The sequence below is a fragment of the Glycine soja genome, chromosome 10 (assembly GCF_004193775.1).
Source record: "Glycine soja cultivar W05 chromosome 10, ASM419377v2, whole genome shotgun sequence".
Classification (NCBI taxonomy): Eukaryota; Viridiplantae; Streptophyta; class Magnoliopsida; order Fabales; family Fabaceae; genus Glycine; species Glycine soja.
In genome coordinates, this window is record NC_041011.1 from 52,978,919 (window position 1) to 52,990,691 (window position 11,773).

The 11,773-nt window shown below is 36.7% G+C and overlaps 1 protein-coding gene across 2 annotated transcripts; it reads right to left on the reverse strand.

The window, feature by feature from the left end:
• Positions 1 to 782: 782 nt before the first annotated feature.
• LOC114369948 (extensin-2-like) lies at positions 783 to 6,563 on the reverse strand. 2 transcript variants are annotated; one of them, XM_028327229.1, is made up of 4 exons: positions 4,775 to 6,563; positions 4,434 to 4,735; positions 1,281 to 3,253; positions 783 to 1,194 (listed from the first exon to the last, which is right to left on the reverse strand). In XM_028327229.1, the coding sequence occupies exons 1-3, from the start codon at positions 6,424 to 6,426 to the stop codon at positions 1,317 to 1,319; spliced, it is 3,891 nt and encodes a 1,296-aa protein (XP_028183030.1). In that variant the 5' UTR covers positions 6,427 to 6,563; the 3' UTR covers positions 783 to 1,194; positions 1,281 to 1,316. The 2 variants fall into 2 exon arrangements, with proteins under 2 accessions (XP_028183030.1, XP_028183029.1); XM_028327228.1 differs by having other exon boundaries at positions 4,434 to 6,563.
• Positions 6,564 to 11,773: the final 5,210 nt, after the last annotated feature.

Sequence of the window (11,773 nt, forward strand, 5' to 3'; positions counted from 1 at the left end):
TTAGCTAATAAAATAACGTAGAAACAAACTGAAATATCTTATTTTAAGATAACATAACATGATGCAAAATACAAAAAGAAAGTGAGTCAAGATTCCAAAGAAGGACATATTGCGTCTAAATAATTTTTCGTAATTGTAGCCTTGTTTTTTCCGTTTTTGTTTATCTTATTAGTTTATCATTTCTCTTTATTGAGTTAATAACTAAAACATTTAAGCTGAAAGCTTCAAACATAATAATAGATGGAGAAGATTAAGTAATATTGCAAAATGAAGTGATTAACTTTATTAGATTATTTATATTATTTAGTTGGCCACTATCATATCCCATAACGTTTTCTAAGAAAAAAACATGCCAAAAATTGAGTTTATAGGCATCATAGAAAACTTTGTGTGTTCTACGAATTGGGGCCTCCCTCCACCACCCCATGCGGATGGTCTAAGGCTTCATAACTACCCCTACAGGATGTTACTTAGCCAATATTTATATCCGGCCCTACCTAAATTTTGTTGGTTTACTCTAACATTTCTCACTTGTCTGTTATTAAACAATTTTTGGATATCAAAGGGATCTTAAAGTAATTTTAATGTGGCTGATTTTTCCTCTTTTACAATTAGTCCACTTCTGGGATAAGACAAAAGCAACTTTAAAAAAAGCTGATTGTTGTTTGAGATACGTGAACCTTCTCTATGTATTTGGAAGCCTTATATGCTCCACCAGAGCTATTTGAAATAGCGACAATAGTATAGATGCTAGTCGTGGGAAAGAAACATGAATTAATACGTGAACTGAAATTGAATTTGCTGCTTTATTACTAATACTTATTGCAAACACAACAACAGGGTACAACACAAAAATGCCACAATAAATAGAAAAGCAATCATACACCATCATATTAATCTATGAACAAATAAATTAAAGAGATCACTAAAACTGGACTGTACTTTTCACTTTCACTTGGCATTTACATTTCAAATCTCTCTTCCCTGTTCTGATTTGTCTGTCACTTGAACACAATAAGATCAGGACGTGCAAGATGGCCATCAAACAAATAGAACCAACTTGGTCAGAATCACAAATATTGTAGTGCAGAGATGACACATTCAGACTTTTATTCAAAGAACTTGGACAGGAAGATAGATGTTTCACTTGACTCCAAATAGAGCTTGCCTTTATTCCTCGATAAAAACTAGAACCTGAAAACAAATTAAATAGGTATTTTCATTACTAAAGTTCATACATGTATAGATAACAAATTTTCACTTCAGGATCGTGAACTTACATGATTTATCGTGAATGGTGCTTCCGCAATTCGAACTTACTTGTAGATAGGTGGAGGTGGGGAAGCATATATGTAAACTGGAGGTGGAGGTGATTTGTAAATGTACTTGGGAGCGGGAGCTGGGGAAGGAGGAGGTGGTGATGTGTAATGGTATGGTGGAGGAGGAGATGGAGAAGGTGGTGGAGGGCTCACATAGTGGTAAGGTGGAGGATGCGACGTTGGTGGTGGAGGGGATTTGTAGTAGTAGGGAGGATGAGGAGTGGGAGATGGTGGAGGAGGACTTTGATAGTAGTAAGGAGGTGGTGGAGATGGAGATGGAGGTGGAGGGGATTTGTAATAGTATGGAGGTGGTGGTGATGGAGATGGTGGTGGTGGAGAATGGTAGTAGTAGGGAGGAGGAGGAGAGGGAGATGGTGGTGGTGGGGAGTGGTAGTAGTAGGGGGGAGGAGGAGAGGGGGATGGTGGTGGAGGAGATTTATAGTAATAGGGAGGTGGTGGAGATGGAGATGGTGGTGGTGGTGAGTGGTAGTAGTAGGGAGGGTGTACATGCTCTTTAGGTGGAGGTGGGGAATGATAATAATAAGGTGGTGGTGGGGATGGTGAAGGTGGTGGGGGAGATTTATAATAGTAAGGAGGAGGAGGGGATGGTGAAGGTGGGGGTGGTGATTTATAATAGTATGGGGGAGGAGGAGAAGGTGATGGTGGAGGTGGAGAGTGATAATAGTATGGGGGTTTAGGAACTGGTGAAGGTGGTGGGGGAGATTTATAATAGTAAGGAGGAGGAGGGGATGGTGAAGGTGGGGGTGGTGATTTATAATAGTATGGGGGAGGAGGAGAAGGTGATGGTGGAGGTGGAGAGTGGTAATAGTATGGGGGTTTAGGAACTGGTGAAGGTGGTGGGGGAGATTTATAATAGTATGGGGGAGGAGGAGAAGGTGATGGTGGGGGTGGAGAGTGATAATAGTATGGGGGTTTAGGAACTGGTGAAGGTGGTGGGGGAGATTTATAATAGTAAGGAGGAGGAGGGGATGGTGAAGGTGGGGGTGGTGATTTATAATAGTATGGGGGAGGAGGAGAGGGTGATGGTGGAGGTGGAGAGTGGTAATAGTATGGGGGTTTAGGAACTGGTGAAGGTGGTGGGGGAGATTTATAATAGTAAGGAGGAGGAGGGGATGGTGAAGGTGGGGGTGGTGATTTATAATAGTATGGGGGAGGAGGAGAAGGTGATGGTGGAGGTGGAGAGTGGTAATAGTATGGGGGTTTAGGAATCGGTGATGGTGGAGGTGGAGACTGGTAATAGTATGGTGGCTTAGGAACTGGTGATGGAGGAGGTGGAGATTTGTAGTAATATGGTGGCTTAGGAACCGGTGATGGAGGAGGAGGAGATTGATAGTAATAAGGAGGCTTGGGCACTGGTGATGGTGGAGGTGGTGATTGATAGTAATATGGAGGTTTAGGTTTTGGTGAAGGCGGAGGTGGTGATTTGTAATAGTATGGTGGCTTAGGTTTTGGTGATGGTGGAGGTGGAGATTGATAATAATATGGAGGTGACTTCACTGGTGGAGGTGGTGACTTGTAAACATAAGTAGGTGATGGTGGAGGTGGTGACTTGTATATGTAAATTGGAGAAGGAGGAGGAGGAGACTTGTAGTAGTAAGGAGTCGGTGAAGGCTTGGGCTTGTAGCATTCTTCAAAATGCTTCTTGGAAGCATAAGCAAATGGCTTAGCCTTAAGCACAACTTCATATTTGTCTTTGGATTTCACCTTCAACTCTGTTCCCTCATTCAACTTGGTAGGTATGTTGAAGGGTGAACCCTTAGGTGGAGCATAAAGCTTGGCCTTGCACACTGTGGATCCATATTTGACATAGTTGAAGTCCTTAACCGTAATGCTATACTTTCCATTGCTCTTAGTTTCACCATAAGCCTTGATGATATTCCTTCCTGCTTTACATTTGACCTCCACAACAGCACCTACATGTCCCCCACCCCCAAAATAGTTAATTAAAATTGATAGATAATACATGTTATGACAAACATTCCTCCTTCAAAATGGTTAATTAATCCCTTTGTTTCTTTTTATCTTTCTTTTAAGGTTTTTACGTATAAATCAAGAAGTGTAATAAGAATTTTTTTCTTAAAAAAACGTCAATTAAAAAAAAAGAATACTATATTATTAGGTTGCCTTACTAAAAGAATAGTAAGTTCAACTATCCTTGTCAAATAACATATTTTATTTTTTAGTATCATTTAAAGGATAATGACAAGTTAAATTATGTTTTTTGTCACAACTACTATTTCATTATCTCTTATAAATTGTACTGACTCTAATAAAATTATATTCTATTTTTGTTCTTTTCTATATATATTGTTGGAGATAACACATAAATTAAGAATTTTAACTAATATCTTTGTTTATGTTAAAATTATTATTTATTTTCTATTATGATATCTGCCATTATTTTTTTATTTATAAAATATTTAAGATTTCAATTGAGATAAAGATACAATTAAAAATAATAATTAATATACAAATGTATAAAATAGTTAAGAATTTAATTGAGATAAATATGTAATTATAAAATATAACAATTAATTTTTTGTTTAACTTTTATTTTAAAAAAATATGTTTAACTTTTAAAAGGACAAATAAACAGAATTTTTTTCACTCTAAACAGCGGTGAATCCACCTTATAATTTGAAATTCCTGTTAACTACATTATAGTAAAATGTTCAATTCAACAAATATTTAAAAAAGGGTAATCTAGACACTTTAATTAGTGGTTCATACACAAAAGATAAATATATTCATTTGCTTTTCGTTCAAGTTGAATCCGTTTAATTTTTTTCCTCTCAAACCTTAAAAGTATCTATCTTAATTAAAATGATAATTAGCATAAAAGGTTAATTGCAAAAATGAGACAACTGAATAAGTGCTAGTGTAAAAGTAACTAAATCCTTAAAGACAAAGACATTTATGGAAACATACGAGCCTTAACCCAAAGGGCTGATAATGAACATAAAAGAATTGCAATTCGTGACTCCGATGCACCCAAAATAACAGTTTAACGATAACAGTACTTAGCATTAATTTTGAGCCAACAATAATGATGTAAATATAAAGTATAAAGAAATGAATGTGACATGTACGTACCTTTGAGGTGTTTCTTATTATGAGACTTTTCGGGATACTCCCAGTCATAGCACTTGTAGCTGTAGACTTTACCCACTACCTTCACAATCAAAGGATGGTGGTGCGGATGATAAGGGTGTGGGGGATACACAACTGGAGGAGGAGGAGAGTTATAGTAGTAAGGAGGTGGGTATTTGGGTGGTGGTGGTGGAGACTTATAATAGTAAGGAGTTGGGGATGGAGGAGGAGGGGACTTGTAGTAGTAAGGAGTTGGGGATGGAGGAGGAGGAGATTTGTAATAGTAAGGTGGTGGGGGAGGAGACTTGTAGTAGTAAGGAGTTGGGGATGGTGGGGGTGGAGATTTGTAGTAGTAAGGAGTTGGGGATGGAGGAGGGGGAGATTTGTAGTAGTAAGGTGGTGGGGGAGGAGATTTATAGTAGTATGGAGTTGGGGATGGAGGAGGAGGAGATTTGTAATAGTAAGGTGGTGGGGGAGGAGACTTGTAGTAGTAAGGAGTTGGGGATGGAGGAGGGGGAGATTTGTAGTAGTAAGGTGGTGGGGGAGGAGATTTATAGTAGTACGGAGTTGGGGATGGAGGAGGAGGAGATTTGTAGTAGTACGGTGGTGGTGGTGGAGGAGATTTGTAATAGTAGGGAGTTGGGGATGGAGGTGGTGGAGACTTGTAGTAGTAAGGAGTTGGTGATGGAGGAGGAGGAGATTTGTAGTAATAAGGTGTTGGAGATGGTGGTGGAGGAGATTTGTAATAGTAGGGAGTTGGAGCTGGAGACTTTTCAGGTGGAGGTGGAGACTTGTAATAGTAAGGGGGTGGAGGTGATGGGGATGGTGGTGGAGGAGACTTGTAGTAATAAGGAGTTGGAGCTGGAGACTTTTCAGGTGGAGGTGGAGACTTGTAATAATAGGGTGGTGGAGGGGATGGTGAAGGTGGTGGTGGGGACTTATAATAGTAAGGGGGTGGAGGTGATGGAGATGGTGGTGGAGGAGACTTGTAGTAATAGGGAGTTGGAGCTGGAGACTTTTCAGGTGGAGGTGGCGACTTGTAATAGTAAGGTGGTGGAGGAGATGGTGAAGGTGGTGGCGGGGATTTGTAATAATAGGGTGGTGGAGGGGATGGTGAAGGTGGTGGTGGGGACTTATAATAGTAAGGGGGTGGAGGTGATGGAGATGGTGGTGGAGGAGACTTGTAGTAATAGGGAGTTGGAGCTGGAGACTTTTCAGGTGGAGGTGGAGACTTGTAATAGTAAGGTGGTGGAGGAGATGGTGAAGGTGGTGGCGGGGATTTGTAATAATAGGGTGGTGGAGGGGATGGTGAAGGTGGTGGTGGGGACTTATAATAGTAAGGGGGTGGAGGTGATGGAGATGGTGGTGGAGGAGACTTGTAGTAATAGGGAGTTGGAGCTGGAGACTTTTCAGGTGGAGGTGGAGACTTGTAATAGTAAGGTGGTGGAGGGGATGGTGATGGTGGTGGCGGGGATTTGTAATAATAGGGTGGTGGAGGGGATGGTGAAGGTGGCGGTGGAGACTTGTAGTAATAGGGGGATGGAGTTGGAGACTTTTCAGGTGGAGGTGGAGACTTGTAATAATAGGGTGGTGGAGGAGATGGTGAAGGTGGCGGTGGGGACTTGTAATAGTAAGGCGGTGGAGGTGAGGGTGAGGGTGGGGGCGGAGATTTGTAATAGTATGGAGGAGGAGGTGAAGGAGAGGGTGGTGGAGGAGATTTATAATAGTAGGGAGGTGGAGGTGACGGAGAAGGAGGTGGTGGTGACTTGTAATAGTATGGTGGATCCTTGTGCTCATATGGTGGAGGTGGTGGAGACTTGTAGACGTAAGGAGGAGGAGGTGGTGACTTGTATTCATAAGGTGGTGGAGGAGAATAGTAAGGATAACCATCAGCATTGACGGAAACCACAGTGGAAGAAATGAAAGCAATGGCCAATGCCAAGGCCATTTGTGGCCAAAGACGACCCCTTATGGGGTCGCTGCCCCTTGCAGTCATGCGTAGAAGGAAAAAGCTGACCACCTCTGGCCAATGCTTCTTCTCAGATCCTCACTGATTTTGTTGGAAGAGGAGGGATGTTTCAGGGGAAGAGAGAAGAAGGGTTTGGTGTGTTAGTGATGACTGACAAAAGCTGCATGAAATACTTGGTACTTATAGTGAAAGTGAGTCGTTAGAGGGGAGCTGTCATGAGGGACCAATTCAAATTATTCAATTCCTTTCATTTTGATTTTAATGCTTTAAATTAAGCTTCCCCCAGCTGGCCTTGTGACTTTTTTTAAGTACTCTTTCTCATTTGTTTTCCTCCAAATGGCCAGGCTCCATTCCAATCTCCAACTACTGATCATTAAAATATAAATCAGCATCTTATACGTTCCATAATAGTATTGAACACTTGTTACCGTAATGTCCTATTCTTTTATCTTTCCTTCCAGGCTGCCCTGCAGAATTGCCTATCTTGACGAAAAAGTAACTCCAAAATGCTTTATTCATCTTCTCTCTTTCTCTTTTCCATTGTTTTCGAGGGAAGGGAAAGAATAGTGTATTTTGCATCCGGATCCATGAGTAGTCATGATTTTTGTTCAAGTCATCGATGGCAGGCATTGCAAGCTTTGGATCAAATCCTCTTTTGTTCAAGGGTGAAGATATTTTGACTTTTGAATACTAATTTTTTTTCATTACATCTCGAACACAAGCTTTTGGCAGCTTATGATAAAGAATAATCCAAATTTGCCTTAATATGCTACACACGTCCACGTGTTCGAGGGGTTACGATACAAATCAAATTAAGTCCAATACTATCAAATTATCATTCATTAAGAAAATGGTATATCCACAATTATACACTTTCACAAATCAAATTGCCTTAGTATAAGTTGATTCGAGTGGGGTGGAAAATAGTGGGGAGAAGGAGACAGAATGAGAAGTTGCAATGAGAAGAGTACAGCTTCGACATCTCTTTGGTTCACTCCACCTGTTAATGCTTTTTTCTTTTCTTTATCTTTCTTTGAGAATTTTCCCAGCCATGTGATTCCTCAATGATTAGATCAACATGTGATGATGTCAACACCAGCATGAAGTGCACGTTGCTGCTTTTGCAGCTAATTCGTGGCACCCAAACTTTAGAGGGAAACGAAAAAAAAGGCTAGTAACAGTAACCAGGGAAAAATAGAGATTTCCAGATTAATTTCATTTCGTGCAAGAAATAATGATTGGTATTTTTTTCGACCCCCAACTTTAGCTGGCTATGCCTTAAATCTATAGAAAACGACATTTTTGAAGCAAGTCATGGACCATTAAGTCTTTCCACTAAATGTTTCTGTTTGGGCACTTGGAAATTTCTGAACTATGAAGAAATATTTCGGTAGCATACATAGAAACTGTTCAAAAAAAAAAGAAGAAGAAGAAGGAAACGTGCACATAGAACGGAATTATTACTGCAATGTGTACTCAGGGAATTCATTGGCTTTTCTCTTAATATGTTCAATCGTGATGAATTTCAGAGGAGTTCAAAGATAACTACCTTTGCGTGATGTAACATAAGTTTATGACATGAATAATCAATAACTGTAACATGAATGAATGAAACGTGCACACTATTGTTCCCTTATAAAATTGTGTTTGGCAGTGTTGGATAATATAATATAATTGAACAGCTAAGCATTCGCTCATTAAAAATAGCCTTACAGTCCCAAAGGAGGAAATTAATCAGGTACATTTCTCTATGAAGCTCCGGACATCACTAGTTTTATTTTTATATGTTTTGAAGAGTCAAGATTCCCTGATAATCTCTGGAAATGGAACACTAATAGTACATGATTTTTACATAAGCAAAAATAAAATAAAATACTGAGATTGTAATTATATGATATGATATGATGTGCATTGTGCAGTGCTTTGAAGGGAAATGTGGTAACTTTTTTTGCATTTTAGTACATCTGGTCTATTTATTTACCGTTCTTAAGGCTAAGTCGCAGCGAATTCCAGTGTAGTTATATGTCCCATTGGTCAAGATTACCATATGATGTGTGCATTAATTAACTGGGTCCCCATGTGAACCTACGAATACTTGCAATTTCTAATATATAGCCACCCACTCACTCTCTCTCTCTCTCTCTTTGTTTATGTTAGTCAATGCCGTGTAGTAGAACGCCTCTGAATTAAGGTGTAAATAGAACATCAAATTCGTGAGGGTTGTTGAATTTAAGGGAAGATAAATCACTTGCATTTGATTAGAAAAATTTAAACGTTAATAGGATATTTGATTTTGTTCCATGCATAATGAGATTAAGATGTGGTAGTCATAGTGGGGTGGAAAAGTTAGAAAGAGAGAAGGATTGGACAGTTTGGAAGGGAATAATAAGATAGAGGAAACGTGAGTCCCTTTCGATGCTTATAATGTAGGAATAATAGGAGTAAATCACAGTGAAAAATCAAAGAAAGACTTTTCCTATAAGAGCAGATAATAATTGTATTAAAGTTGTTTGGAGGGCCACAGCATCAACCACTATTGGTCCTGAAATTCTCACGTTTAGGTGTGGTGCAGGTTGTTACAATTCTGCAGAATCAAGTTATCTCCATCTAACCATTAATCTCAGCACCTCATCTTCCCCTTTTTTCTTTTGTTCTTCCCCTAGGAATGAGATCAGTTATGGACTTTTCTAGTTATATTCAGAATTTCGGACTTTGCTTTTATGCTTTTGATTTTGATTAGATCAAAATGATCCGCAATACCAAATTCATTATATAACGAATGATTTTCGCAGCATTTCCTTATTTTGTCAATCTTCTACACTTCTCTCTCTTATTGTGACGATGGACTTAGAGGCAAAACGGGGAAGTTGAAATGAAATCTCTCTCTCTTTCTGTTTTGCAAAAGAGACATTGACTTAATACTAAAAAAGAGCATCAGAATACCATGACCAAATATATAAAAGACTTTAGAAACATAATAATTGGTTTTTTTTCGTCTTTCAATTATTAAGCGAGGAAATCTGGCCTAGTATAAGCATATATAATTAAACTTAGATGTAGAAAACAACACCCTCCAACTCCAAGCTAAGATGACAATATAGCCACGGGTAATACATTATGAAGGACATATATTGATGTTGACAGGTACATGTTTATAACAAATAGTTGTTGACCAAAATATTTTACAGCTAAAATGAGTGATGAGATTCAATTTACTTGATAATCTAATACAACAACAATAGTCATATCCTATTAGACGAGGTTAATTGCATGTAACAGGTCTAATCATTGCATAATTTTACACATGAATAAAATCAAAATGCATATGGGTAACTCGATTAAAGAAAAACTTTAAAAGTGTTCCTTTTGATATAGTATTTCTCTGACGAATACTCAAAGGACAATATGGGCTAGCAATAAATTTGTTTCTCGTGACGATGCCAAAATTTCACTGAAATTAAAAATGCCATAATAATTCTGATTACTTCTGCACTTGCTGATGGCTGCAGGGGGGGTATGGTATTGCCTTTGTAGATCTACGTCCTCAAGTGAAAAGTAAGTTGATTTTTTTTGAAGTGGCTTTCTTGTTCTTGCTTTGCATATCTAAGGAAAATAAAATGAAAATCAAACTCTGTTTATGTTTATGCTTTAAAGTTTCCGGATCCATAGTTTCACTTTCACATGATCGATCTATAATCGAATGGGATGATTCTTTTCTTTCCTCTCATCCTTTTTATATAAATTCACATGAAAAATAACTAAGGTGCGTCTTTCTTTTCTTTACAAAAGGTCCTAAATGCTATAGTTCCTTAATGCAGTTACGCCACCAATTTGCCACGTAAATGAATTATTTTCTCAAGGTGTCTCTGGCTAGCTCATACATACATCAATTAATTCACAAGTATATGCATTACACCGAGAAAAAAACTTAGAACTTAAACAATATTAAAAAAATGCATAGTAATCAAAAGAGAGTGAAATTAAATAAATATTACTAGTTATCATTTTAAGTGAAATTCAGTTCAAATAAGATTTTAAGTTTCAGTCTCATGAATATAAAAGCATGAATAATATAGAGAATTTTTTATTGAATATTACAATATCTTATTGATTGAGATGCAGCAAATTTATATACAAACAAGTGTATAATCAAATACAATTATGAAATTGATACATAAAAGATATGAGGGATATTTGGCTGATTTGAAATATAATTTCCTGGTCATCAATGCTAGCAAATCACAAATATCTTGGAGAATAAATGTCAGTTGATTGAGTAATGCTAGCTAATCACAATTATACTAAAGATGATGAGTCAGATTTTATAATAAAGATTAGTCATCAATAAAATTAATGAATACTCTATGTTAATGTTATTGTAATAAATAAAAAAAAGATAGTTGGAAGAATTTTTCGACTACTTAGCATGTATAAAATTGACTAAAAAACAAAAATATCAAAAAAAGTGTCTAATTGATAGAGCAGGAAAAGTAAGGTTAATAGTATATTTGTGAGTGTAATGCTTATATTATGAGTTGATTTTTTTAAACTAAATTTCAAATTATCGGAACAATTTATAATTATAAATATGTATTGTGCTAAAAAAGGGTAAAAACAATTGCTCCCAAACTCGTATATGTGGATCCATCCTTATTAGGAGTGCTCATGAGATAATATGGAACAAGTTTATTACTTATTTAACTTTAGTTCAAGCTTATTTGAATTAATGCTCGGAAATATATAGACCAACACCAAATTAGTATGACTTATTGATATTATCAGTTAAAACAACTAACTAAAGAAGTATAAAACTGTCATCAAGATAGTTTTTTTTTTTTTTTTTTTACAAAACACATGCATCCTTTATAAGAACCAATTTTATTTGAGAAGGTAAAATTATTATGAGTGATAAAATTATTTCACAAACTATTTAACTCAATTATATATACAAAACTTGAATTTATGACTACTAATTAAGTTTGAATAATTTGGCAACAATTAATTCAATCATTTTGGCTTTTTTAATTCATTATCTGGTTGATTTTATGTAAAAATGTAATTCAATCATATCTGATCCAATTTAAGTCGATCTAGATTGGATCGATTTTTTTTATTTTAATCATACTTTTTTAGAAAATATTAAATAAATGATAAGATATATAATAAATATTATAAAAAATTAAAAATACCAAAATTTTCATTTGTCAATACATAACTAATAATAATAATAATAATAATATATATTTTGAATATATACTATATTTGAAATAAATTTATACAACTTGATAGTTTTATTTATGCAAAAAATATATACATACTTACAAGTTTGATTTGGATTGATTTTAAAAGCATATTGGAAATCTGATCCAATTCA